The sequence below is a fragment of the Dendrobates tinctorius genome, unplaced genomic scaffold (assembly GCF_039654945.1).
Source record: "Dendrobates tinctorius isolate UK_male_01 unplaced genomic scaffold, ASM3965494v1 ptg000203l, whole genome shotgun sequence".
NCBI classification, from domain to species: domain Eukaryota; kingdom Metazoa; phylum Chordata; class Amphibia; order Anura; family Dendrobatidae; genus Dendrobates; species Dendrobates tinctorius.
In genome coordinates, this window is record NW_027361870.1 from 6,384,445 (window position 1) to 6,397,738 (window position 13,294).

A 13,294-nucleotide genomic window follows, 5' to 3' on the forward strand; every position below is an offset into this window, starting at 1 on the left:
CCTGCCTTAAAAGGACCAGCTAACATCGTTTCAGTGATTGCTCCATTAACACAAGTGTGGGTGTTGATGAGGACAGGGCTGGAGATCAATCTGTCATGATTAAGTAAGAATGACACCACTGGACACTTTAAAAGGAAGCTGGTGCTTGGCATCATTGTTTCTCTTCTGTTAACCATGGTTATCTCTAAAGAAACACGTGCAGTCATCATTGCACTGCACAAAAAAGGCCTAACAGGAAAGAGTATCGCAGCTAGAAAGATTGCACCTCAGTCAACAATCTATTGCATCATCAAGAACTTCAAGGAGAGGTTCCCTTGTTGCCAAAAAGGCTCCAGGGCGCCCAAGAAAGACCAGCAAGAGCCAGGACCGTCTCTTCAAAGTGTTTCAGCTGTGGGATTGGGCTACCAGCAGTGCAGAGCTTGCTCAGGAATGGCAGCAGGCAGGTGTGAGTGCATCTGCATGCACTGTGAGGCGGAGACTCTTGGAGCAAGGCCTGGTCTCAAGGAGGGCAGCAAAGAAGCCACTTCTCTCCAGAAAAAACATCATGGACAGACTGATATTCTGCAAGAGGTACAGGGAGTGGACTGCTGAGGACTGGGGTAAAGTCATTTTCTCTGATGAATCCCCTTTTCGATTGTTTGGGACATCTGGAAAACGGCTTATTCGGAGAAGACCAGGTGAGCGCTACCACCAGTCTTGTCTCATGCCAACTGTCAAGCATCCTGAAACCATTCATGTGTGGGGTTGCTTCTCAGCCAAGGGAATGGGCTCTCTCTCAGTCTTGCCTAAAAACACAGCCATGAATAAAGAATGGTACCAGAATGTCCTCCGAGAGCAACTTCTCCCAACCGTCCAAGAGCAGTTTGGCGATCAACAATGCCTTTTTCAACATGATGGAGCACCTTGCCATAAAGCAAAGGTGATAACTAAATGGCTCAGGGAACAAAACAGAGATTTTGGGACCATGGCCTGGAAACTCCCCAGATCTTAATCCCATTGAGAACTTGTGGTCAATCATCAAGAGACTGGTGGACAAACAAAAACCTTCAAATTCAGACAAAATAAAAGCATTGATTTTGCAAGAATGGACTGCTATCAGTGAGGATTTGATCCAGAAGTTGATTGAGAGCATGCCAGGGAGAATTGCTGAGGTCCTGAAGAAGGGTCTACACTGCAAACATTGACTTGCTGCATTAACTCATTCTGTCAATATAACCTTTTGTTACTCATAATATGATTGCAATTATATTTCTGTATGTGATAAAAACATCTGACAAACACACATAAAAACCAGAGGCCAGCAGATCATGTGAAAATATAATATTTGTGTCATTCTCTAAACTTTTGGCCATGACTGTAGTAAAGTGCAGGATGTGCTTTAAGCGTTTTCATCAGAATTTTGGAAAGTTGGAAAGTGATGAAATGTCCTATAAATGGCTGATCTGCAGATTTAGCCTGGTTTCACATTTGTGTCTGTGTGCGCAGCGTTTGATCCGCATGCGTACATATATTTAACATGATGCACGCAGGGACATGCGTTTGCATACTTTTGCATACGCATGCGTCGTTTCGCAGTGTGCGGCGAATGCAGCATGTTGCATTTTTTGAGGAGTCAAAAATCCATCAAATATGCGCAGGCGGATGAGTGTGAAAAAAAACAAACACATTACTATGGGAACGCATGCGCTATTCAATATACATATAGAAATCCCATGAGACACGCCCATTTTTGTCTTGTCATATCGAAAGCATGTGCATAAACACCGCAAACGCATGCAAAAACGCATACAAACGCATGCACACGCAGCGTTTTTCCCAACATGCGCAAGATGATGCGCATAAAAACGCTTCGCAAACATGCATTTGCGCTGCGGACTCAAACGCAAATGTGAACCTAGCCTTAGGCTTTCAGTTGAGATGAATCTGTGCTGCACCTTATGCTCAGTAGTGACCAGTGCTGAGGAGTCAGTCAGGAAAATTGAGGAGTCGGATGTTCGGCTTACCAACTCCACAGCCCTGATTTATACGCGCATGAAACTCTTTCAAAGACGAGTCCTGCAATACCGTCACATGGCCAGTCCATTCCTCAGGTAGAGAAACCAGTGTGTGAAGTGATATGCAAATAAGGCTGAAGTGCTACTGTAGATCTGAAGACCTGTCACTCCAGCTCTAGGGCTGGCTCCCCGTGGCTAAGCATGCCTGTGGATTTTAATGGGAAGTGAGAATAGAACTGCTACCCCGACACTTCCAGCAACAGATCACTGTCCAGCTAAACAACATGGAACAAACGTTTTGGATACTGAACATGTCAGCTAGATACAGGGATCCAACAATCCTTCAACGTATGTGACCAAGAAAACAAAAGTCTGGGCAAGTTGCTGGCCAGGTCCTTTGTTCCAGTGAAGATAGACAACATCAAGTTCCTGACTCATACGCTGCTGTGTGTCTACAATTGCTCCGGATATTTTATTAGTATTTTTATATGAAAAGACAGCAGCGCACCCTCACACACCTGCCGGGAGGACACAGCCTCCACCAAGTGTCTCCGCTCAGTACTGGATGGCAGAGGCAGGCATGTGCTGCAGGGGTAAGAGGCCAGGACATTTTTAATTCAGGAATAGTGGGGGGAAAAAAGCCTAAAAGAGGTGAATACAGAATATATAATTTGCTTTTATGCTTTTTTTTCATTGCCACTATACACACAGTCTTACACACTATACAACCAGAGCGGTACCCCGATCCTGCACTGGATCTTCCACTACAGCATTACATCAGCACCTTAGGTTACTGCTCACATGGAGATTGGTTTTGCAGCGGAGCAGCATTAGAAAGCCTCAGTGTGAACACTCCCCTAGAATGCAGCAGCCATCCCACCTTTAGTTGCCAACACTGCAGTATTGTGAAAGACTCCCCGCAAAGAGTCAGTGTACAGAGGATACACCATGGGGTGGGGTGACCAGCACCCACAGACACCGTGTTCTGAGAGCACGGGGGTCTCTTCTGTGTCAGACACTGTTCAGGAGGCTGGACAGAGAGAGGGGCTACGTGCCTGTGACAGCCACACTTATGAGGTTTGGTTTAGGGCAGTGCTTCCCAAACTCCAGTCCTCGCGGACCCCAACATATATTTTCAGGCTTTCCTTAGTATTTCACAGGTGATGGAAGTATCATCAAGGCATCAGGAATTCTCTCACATGTGTAACACTATGGAAATCCTGAAAGCATGACCTGTTGGGGTCCGCGAGGACTGGAGTTTGGGAACCACTGGTTTAGGGTATAGAGAGAAGTAACGACACCAGACCCTTGTTCCTGGGGTGGGGGGGATGGCCGTCAGCTTTGCCTTTTTGGGCTGCTTTATACTCATGGTTACAGAAAGCGAGCAGTAATCTCGGTATGACGGCTCCGTGGCTTAGAGCAGTAATGAGGACGGACGTGCTCTGATTTCCTGACAGCGGCCGTCACCTTTAATCCTATTATCCATCGGCGTTGCATCTCTGCCGCTTGCGCTCCCCGGCCTCCATGCACAGTTTGGCAGCAAGTCGAGACATTGCCGGGGAAAGCCGTGCCCAGACACATGAAGCCGCTCGCCCCCCCCACCCAGATCTGCAGCGAGACTCCAGCAAACCCAGAGAATACGGCTGCAGTGGGCGAGCGCTCAATCCACAGACACAGTGTGCAGGATCACTGAGGGGGGGGGGGGATACAGGTTACTGGCAACCTAGGGCGGCCATAATTAAGAGCCCCCGGGTTACTAAGGAGGCTGTATGGGGGGGGGGGGGGGGGGGCTAGTGGTACTAATCAGCAAATAAGCCTCATTACAGCTTCCTCCTCCTCTGCACAAATCCGGCACGCTTTAACCCCTTCCTTCCCAGTACATTGGTTTCCTGGGAATATAAAAATCCATCAGTAAGATCCCCCACCCCCCCCAATAAACGCTACACCGTATATTATCACAGCGACCTGCAACAACTAAGGGGACGATGGAACGAAGGATACATGACAGGGAAGAAGCCCACCCCTCCTCCCCCCACCTTGTGCCAGGAGAGGGTGCAACCAGGGTCCGCGTCAATCAAGCGAGGGGGTGAGGGCTGTGTGACAGCTACGGCAGAGACCAACAGGGACGGGGTGTAGATTACTGCATCACCCGCCCGCGAGGGGGAGACGGGGAGGGGGAAGCCGCACACTGCACCACAATCCGGGGGTCTCCACAGACAGCTATACATCCATACAAGGGTAGGGGACACCTTCCCGTACTGCTGATACCGACTGTATACAGAGGTGGAACACTGAGGTACGGCGATGAATATATACAGCCACTATAAACATACGCAGTAAATATATACACAGTATACACACACATATACTAATATATATAATGCTGCATGTGCACACACACACACAGTGACCACATACATCCCCCATACACACACTGCAGTCAGAGCCGCAGCCATCCGCATCCCCCATACACACGCTGCAGTCAGAGCCGCAGCCATCCGCATCCCCCATACACACGCTGCAGTCAGAGCCGCAGCCATCCGCATCCCCCATACACACGCTGCAGTCAGAGCCGCAGCCATCCGCATCCCCCATACACACGCTGCAGTCAGAGCCGCAGCCATCCGCATCCCCCATACACACGCTGCAGTCAGAGCCGCAGCCATCCGCATCCCCCATACACACGCTGCAGTCAGAGCCGCAGCCATCCGCATCCCCCATACACACGCTGCAGTCAGAGCCGCAGCCATCCGCATCCCCCATACACACGCTGCAGTCAGAGCCGCAGTGATGGCGCTGTCCGCAGCAGTCGCTTCCGCGGTCCGCCTGGGGCCCAGCAGCACTCCCAGCGCTCCCTCCTCTCCGCATTGCGGCCCTGCCTCCCGTCGGCTTCTTACCATGCTGTCCTCCGCTCGGTCCTGGCCGCTGTGTGGTGACGCCGCGTTGCTGTCCGCTGTGAGCGAGGCCCCGCACGGATAATGAGGACGCCGCTACTTCACTCAGCCGCAGCCTCTTACCAGGGGGAGCGCGAGCACGAGCAGCGCTGTCTGTATCTGGGAGGGAGCAGGAGGCGTGCCCTTGGCGTCACGCACAGGCTGGGCGGAGCTTCGTGCCGTTACGTCCGGGTAGTTTTGGCGGAAATGTCGCCTCTCCGGCAGTGAGCGTCGTGACGTCACCACGGCAATCGTGACCAAAGTGGGTGGCGAGCGCAGTGAGCGGCCATGTTGGATTAGGGCAGAAATGGTCAAAGGGCCAGATTCTTCTTGAAGCGGAAATTACAAGGTTTTGTGACACACAGCTGGTGCTCTCCTACAGTCCTCTGCGTTTTAGTTGCAGCTATGGCGTCTTGCCACCAGCACTTATCACCTGTAGCCCGTGAGACGCCAGTCTCCGCAACAGAAATTTCCACACTAGCACGTATTGGATGCGATAAATCCTCATGGTTCAGGGATCACACGCGGATTTACGTGCCTGAATATTACGCGTTTTTGTAAGCAGCGAAAATACGCCGTATCCACAATGCAGCTACTTCCAGATCATGGGCACCCGGCCTCAGCCGATACATCACTGACATATACTGGGAAGTTGTAAGTATAGGTCACTGCAGATCCGAAGACATTTTTACATTACTGAGATAGGAGACGGTAGCGGCCACTGATAAGATTCAGTGTAGAGCGGAGGAAGAAGACGGGCGCCGGAGGAAGAGGACAGGGGCACCAGAGGACAGGGGAGCAGGAGGAAGAGGACAGCAGCAGCGGAGGACAGAGGCGCAGGAGGAGAAGGACAGCGGCACCAGAGGAAGAGGACAGGGGCGTCGGAGGAAAAGGACAGGGGTGCCGGAAGAGGACGGGCGCCGGAGGAACAGCTTCTCCCTCATTCCCATCTACATAGAATATCATCAATCGCAACCCTCTTCTGTTATCTCAGCAGGGGAAAAAAATCTGTCTTCACTGAACACAAATTTTAGCCTAAATTGAGACGTTTGAGAATGGAAGATCAGTCCTGGAGGATAAAGAAAGAGGCCGATTTCTCTAATAATACATATGAGATAGGGCAGCATGGTGGCTCAGTGGTTAGCGCTGCAGCCTTGCAGCTGGAGTCCTGGGTTCGAATCCCACCAAGGACAACATCTGCAAGGAGTTTGTATGTTCTCCCCGTGTTTGCGTGGGTTTCCTCTGGGCACTCTGGTTTCCTCCCACATTCCAAAGACATATTGATAGGGAATTTAGATTGTGAGCCCCATCGGTGACAGTGATGATGCTGTGTGCAAACTGTAAAGCGCTGCGGAATATGTTAGCGCTATATAAAAAAAAAGATATAAAAAAATAAAGGTTATGATAGGGGCACGGCTCCTGTGACCTCTCTGCTGTATAGCTTCATTTATCCTGTTCAAAGTCCCTCTGGAATGCTGATAAGGATCCCAGCTGGTGGAGGATGGGAGTGAAGGCAGACCCTGACACAGGCTGTGTGCTGGCTAAGATGCTGCAGAAACACTTAAAAGAAGCTTCAAATTAATTTGCATGCGTTTTTGGCTTTTTGTGCCAATGCATGTGTTTTTAAACGCTCAGGAATCGCTTAGCGGCTAAAAATGCAGCATGCTCATTTCCACATTGCTGAGCGTTTTTAGCCTTCCCCAATGTTCCCAGAAAACGCGCGTCAAATGACGCGTCAAAAACGCGCGTCTTTTGTGCAAAAAGCGCGCAAGAAACGCGCGGAAAAAAGGTGTGTTTTCTGAGAAGGGGATCAATTTCCTGAGCATTTAAAAATGCTAACGTGGGCACATAGCCTTATAGGGGAGCCTACATTGAGGGATGTATATGACGGTTAGATTCTATAAGACTGCACTAACAACCTGTTAGGGCTGGCGGAACGCACCAAATAATAAAGATGGTGATAAGGTGCGCTCGCAGCCCGGGGTCCACCGTGCAGGGGTGGTAACCTGCTGCTCAGTAATGGCGGATGCTATATGGCGGTATACTATAAGAACACACGCAGGTTAACATCAACCGGTGTGAACAGGGGCGGACTCTGTTGCTTCACAGTGCCGCACTACCGCTGAACATAAATGCCGGAGCCTGTTTGTGCTCACAGAGCTCGGCTAAAAGAGCGCTCAGTGTACGGCCACAGAACTCTACCCCAAGGACACGGGGTTAGCATCCTTCTAGGCCCACTGAACGTGCGGCGTCGCTGCCTCGAGCGCCGCTATAGACACTGGCTATGGAGCACGTGCACTGAGGCGTGCCGAGTCCCTGGTGAGGCCTGATGCCTGACTCAACCTCAGACCTACCTACGCCTAAGACTGGGGTCTAGCAGGCTAGGCTGCACAACACATGCGTACCAAGGGTAGGGGTTTCTTAATGAGTCATTCACCAGAGACATTCATACGTGCATACATCACTCACTCTACATAGTCTGTAAATACAGTCTATCCTAGCGCATAGGCGAGCGGCCATGCAAACCTTTTATAGCCACGGGCGTCCGGGACCTTCCTGGCTTCTCGGATGGGCTAATCCGAAAGCGAGCAGGACCTGAGCACGTGACCCTCGATCTCCAATGGGAGATCACTCCAAGGGCATGCTCAGTGGCCCGACATGAGGACTTAGTCCTGGAGAATCTCGCTACTGAGCAGCATGCATTGTCATAGCTGTGCCAGAGGTTGCAGCAGCAAGCAAACCCACGGAGTTGGCCTGGGCAGAGCGCTGGGGCCGACGAATCTGCTGAGCAGGCTCCACTGCGGCTGAAGAAGAATGGGAGACTGCTGGGTGCAAGGCTCTGGATTCCTGCTGTGCAGTGGTAGGAACCCGACGCCTAACATGGGCCCCCTCCCCTCTGAGCCTCGCTACGCTCAAACGCCACAATGAGGAGCGGAGCGTGGATGTTCTCCACTGGCTCCCAGGTTGGAGCCTCTGGATCATGACCCTTCCAATCCACCAAATAAAACTTTTTGCCCTGCATCACCTTGCATCCCACGATGGCATTGACCTCAAACTCGTCCGAAGACAAATCTGATGTCCCGGTAGATGACTCAGAGAACCGGGAGAAGTGAACAGGCTTAAGGAGGGACACGTGGAATGTATCAGAGATAGCAAAGTGTGGTGGAAGGGCCAGACGGTAGACCACAGAGCTGATCTGCTCGAGGACCTAGAAGGAGCCAATGTAGTGCAGTGCGAACTTAGCGGACTCTACCCGCAGCCTGATGTTTCGGGCGGAGAGCCACACCAAGTCGCTAGGGGCAAAAGTCGGAGCGGGGCACCGGTGTGTGTCAGCGGAGGTCCTCATTCTCTCTTTGGAAGCCCGGATAGTATCCTGGGTGCGATCCCAAATGTCGCGTGCCTCCACCGCCCAGTCTGCCACCCTGGAGTCGGTGGATGACACGGGCATGGGCACAGGGACGCGCGGATGCTGACCGTAATTTAGGAGAAATGGGGTCTGACCGGTGGAGTCGGCCACAGCATTGTTCAAAGTGAACTCTGCCCATGGCAGCAAGGATGCCCACTTGTCCTGCCTGGCCGAGACAAAATGGCGAAGATATGTGATCAGGGTCCGGTTGGCTCTCTCTACCAACCCGTTCGTCTTGGGATGATAGGCTGAGGAGAGATTCAGCTCAATGCTGAGCAGGGAACAAAGCTCTCTCCAAAACCAGGAAGCAAACTGAGGACCCCGGTCACTGACAATCTTGTCCGGCATGCCATGCAGGCGGAAAACATGCTTAATGAACAACACTGCCACCCCCCGCGCAGAAGGTAACCAGGAGAGAGGTACCAGGTGCACCATCGCAGAGAAATGGTCGGTGACAACCCAAATGACCGTGCTGCCACTGGACATGGGTAGCCCCACCACAAAGTCCATACCGACCATCTCCCAGGGCCTGTTCGCTACCGGCAGAGGAAAAAGAAGCCCAGCGGGCCGCTGCCGAGAGGACCTATTCTGGGCGCAAGACATGCACGCCTGAATATAGTCACTGACGTCACGGCCATGTGCGGCCACCAGTACGTCCTCACCAAAAGCTCAGAGGTCCGTTTTGTCCCAAAATGTCCACCCACCCTGGACGAGTGAGCCCAAGAGAGGACCTCCGGTCACAGACGGGCAGGGACAAATGTCTTGCCCGGAGGTACTGACTGAAGGGCACCCGGAGCCACAGTCCTCAGGCTCTCGGATGGGACGATCAGCCGAGGCTCCTGCTCCTCTTCCTCCGATGTCCCCACGGAGTGGGAGAGAGCATCGGCCTGGATGTTCTTCTCCCTGGAGAGAAAATGTAGGGTGAAGTGGAACCGGGAAAAGAACAAAGACCATCTGGCCTGGCGAGAGTTTCGCCGCTGGGCTGTTTGCAAATACACCAAGTTTTTGTGGTCGGTGAACACCTGGAAAGGGTGGCGAGCCCCCTCCAGGAGGTGTCTCCACTCCGAGAAGGCCAACTTCATCGCTAGCAACTCCCTGTCCCCGATGGCATAATTCCTCTCCGCCGGTGTGAAGGTATTGGAGAAAAAGAAGCATGGGTGCTTCCGACCTTGCTTGTCCTTCTGAAACAGGACCGCTCCAGCACCGACGGAAGAGGCATCCACTTCCAGAATGAAGGGCTTATCTGCATCGGGGCGATGTAGAATGGGAGCGCTAGCGAAATGGGACTTAATGGAGGAGGCCTTGGACACCAGTTCCGACCACATCACTCACTCCACATAGTCTGTAAATACAGTCTATCCTAGCGCATGGGCGATTGGCCATGCGAACCTTTTATAGCCACGGGCATCCGGGACCTTCCTGGCTTCTCGGATGGGCCAATCCGAACACGAGCAGGACCTGAGCACGTGACCCTAAATCTCCAATGGGAGATCACTCTACGGGCATGCTCAGTGGCCCGACATGAGGACTTAGTCCCTGGAGAATTTTGCTGCTGAGCAGCATGCATTGTCATAGCTGTGCCAGAGGTGGCAGCAGCAAGCAAACCCATGGAGTTGGCCTGGGCAGAGCGCTGGGGCCGACGAATCTGCTGAGCAGGCTCCACTTCAGCTGAAGAAGAATGGGAGACCGCTGGGTGCAAGGCTCTGGATTCCTGCTATGCAGTGGCAGGAACCCGATGCCTAACACAACCCTTACACAGAGAGTTGATGGGGTTAAAGAAGAAATGTCCAGCTTGAAGGCAGCCATAAATATAGCTGATGCCAGGGTGGGGGCAGTGGAGGAGAGAGTGAGTGTCCTGGAAGATCAACTTTCTAAAATGCAGAAGGCTCACACTCAGTGTCTGCAGAGATGTGCTGCCCTGGCTGATAGAAATGATGACTTTGAAAACCGCTCAAGGTAGAATGATGTGAGATTAGTGGGCATCCCCGAGAAGGCAGAAGGAACTAATCCTACAGCATTTATTGAGGACTGGCTCCGAACTAAAATTGGCACAGATAACTTGACCAAACTTTATGCGGTGGAGAGAGCGCACCACGTCCCCATGAGACCCCTCCCGCCGGGATCCCCCCCCCGACGTGCTATCCTTGCTAGGATCCTTAATTATAGAGACAGATATATACTAAGGAAAGCAAGAACGGCCAAAGATCTGTGCTTTAATGGCCAAAAGATTTCCATTTATCCTGATTACTCAGCCGAGGTGCAGAAGCAGAGGATGCAATATGGTGCAGTGAAGAAAAGACAGAGAGACTTCGCTTTGGCTTACTCTACCTTATATCCGGCAAAGCTCAGGGTTGTGGCCCTTTGAACAGTGCATTTTTTCCAAACACCGGAGGATGCTGTGAAATGGCTTGACTTAAACAACAAGCGGCTTCAGGTGGATAAGGACGGAGGGAAGTGAGCGGAGTGAAATGCCGCACTGTGTCGTGTCGTTTTCTGATAAGGAGAAACTAAAAGACGGTGCTGTTATATGGAGGTTTCTGGTTCCTGCATATTAATTGATTTGAACTATGGAGGGACTGATTGTAATAATAATATCTATATGCATATGCGGAGGAGGTGTGGGAGAGTTTTAGATAGATAGTGGTTCAGAGGTAACTAGTTAGATAGCCCCCAAACATGCAGTATATTGTCAGTGAGACAAGATGAAAACACAAACGCAGGCAGAAAAATAGACTGAGCAAATGATGGGGCCCAGACTGACTAGACTAGACAGAACAGGAAAGGAAAGACACTGTCTGCAATCACGCAAAAAACCCTGAAAAAACCATCACGTCTGATGCCCAAAAAAACACTGAAGTCACAAGACTTCGCCCCCACTATATCAGCACTCTGGTATATACTGAAAGCAAAGCAAAAAGAGACCAATATAACAGGAGACAGAACAAACTGACACAAGCAGTAACATATGGGCGGTGATCCAGCACAGTCCCAGCAGGAGCAAGCTGACCCGCACAAAGCAGAGATAAACAAAACCAGATCAAATGCAAAAAGATTAGCAAATGAACCACTTAGCTGAACCATGCAGGAAGAGAGCAGGAGACATCAGACCTCAAAAGGCACAGGAAGAAAATCACCAGCAGGGATTGAAGGAAGTCAGCTGTCTTAAATACTCAAGTCAGAAACCCCAGATCTCCAATCATCATTATCATTATCAGGTGGCAAGCCTCAGTCAGTCTGACAAGCTCCACTACTTCCAGTAACCACCAGAGGGAGCCCAGAAAGAGAACTCACAACACCTCTGTCAATCTGACCAGCTCCACTACCTTCAGTGACCACCAAAAGGAGCCCAGAAAGAGAATTCACAACAGTACCCCCCCTTGAGGAGGGGTCACCGAACCCTCATCCACGCCACCAGGCCAGTCAGGATGGGCCCGGTGAAAAGCACAAACCAATCTCTCGGCATGAATGTCAGAAGCAGAGACCCAAGAATTATCCTCCTGGCCATAACCCTTCCACTTGACCAAGTACTGGAGTCTCCGTCTAGCCAAACGAGAATCCAACATCTCTACCTCATACTCCAAATTACCTTTAACTAGAGTTGAGCGAAACGGGTCGAACAATTTCAAAAGTCGCCGACTTTTGGCAAAGTCGGGTTTCATGAAACGAAACCCGACCCTAGGATGAGGTCGGCCACGAGGTCGTCGACTTACGCGCCAAAGTCGCGTTTCAAAAGTTTGTTTAGCGCTCTTTTTCAGCCAATCAGGATCCACGGACACTGTGGGCAACGTGATGACATAGGCAGGGGTCACCACCATCTTTCAGAAGGGCATGCAAGTGATTGGCTTGCTTTGGTGGGCGTCACAGGGGTTATAAAAGGGCGTGCACGCCGACCGCCATCTTACTTCTGCCGATCTTAGCATAGGGAGAGGTTGCTGATTCTGTAGGGAGAGCGTTAGGCAGGGAAGAAGAAAAAAAAACTGCTTCTGCTGCTAGCGATTTTACCTGTGCAACACACCAGTCACTGTGTGCAGTGCAAGGGGAGGCTATATTGTGGTGGATCAGCGGTGTTGGTTGTTAGGCTGCCTTCTAAGGCTTCCTGACAGCTGCATTGCTGTTTCCCCACTGCTCTGCAAACTGCTTTTTTAAAAGCAATCCCAATTTTTTTTTTGTCCTGCTGAGGTACTGAGCGTGCATTTATTCACACCATACAGCGGTGTACGCTCCTCACACAGTACCGTGTAACGGCTGTTATCACAGCCACAGTGAAGCTATCTGTGTGTCACTGTGGAAGGATAAGTGGAGGACTTGTTCCGTTCTTACAGACCTACACTCTAGGGAGATTCACTTTTTTCACACCTGTGCCATCGAGCCTGTGACATAGCGCTCTGATATTCAGTGGGCCACACACAATCCAAAAGTGTCCAGTGTCCACAAGTGTCTGCAGAAATTCAAAATCTCCCTTATCCTGTAGTCACTTTTTTCACACCTGTGCCATCGAGCCTGTGACATAGCGCTCTGATATTCAGTGGGCCTCACACAATCCAAAAGTGTCCAGTGTCCACAAGTGTCTGCAGAAATTCAAAATCTCCCTTATCCTGTAGTCACTTTTTTCACACCTGCTGCATCAAGCCTGTGACATAGCGCTCTGATATTCAGTGGGCCTCACACAATCCAAGTGTCCAGTGTCCACAAGTGTCTGCAGAAATTCAAAATCTCCCTTATCCTGTAGTCACTTTTTTCACACCTGTGCCATCGAGCCTGTGACATAGCGCTCTGATATTCAGTGGGCCTCACACAATCCAAAAGTGTCCAGTGTCCACAAGTGTCTGCAGAAATTCAAAATCTCCCTTATCCTGTAGTCACTTTTTTCACACCTGCTGCATCGAGCCTGTGACATAGCGCTCTGATATTCAGTGGGCCTCACACAATCCAAGTGTCCAGTGTCCACAAGTGTCTGCAGA

At 51.1% G+C, this 13,294-nt stretch overlaps 1 protein-coding gene across 2 annotated transcripts in view; it reads right to left on the reverse strand.

Moving 5' to 3' along the window:
• The window catches only part of PPP3R1 (protein phosphatase 3 regulatory subunit B, alpha), a 129,160-nt gene that overhangs the window by 63,433 nt on the left and 52,433 nt on the right, over positions 1-13,294 (reverse strand). Inside the window, exon 1 of one of the 2 annotated variants that reach the window (XM_073553792.1) lies at positions 4,892-5,130. The exons of the other annotated variant lie outside the window; for it this stretch is intronic. Coding sequence (XP_073409893.1) covers positions 4,892-4,894 — 3 coding nt within the window. The 5' untranslated portion in view covers positions 4,895-5,130. Of the gene's footprint in view, positions 1-4,891; positions 5,131-13,294 lie in introns of those variants that run through there. 2 annotated transcript variants of the gene reach the window in all.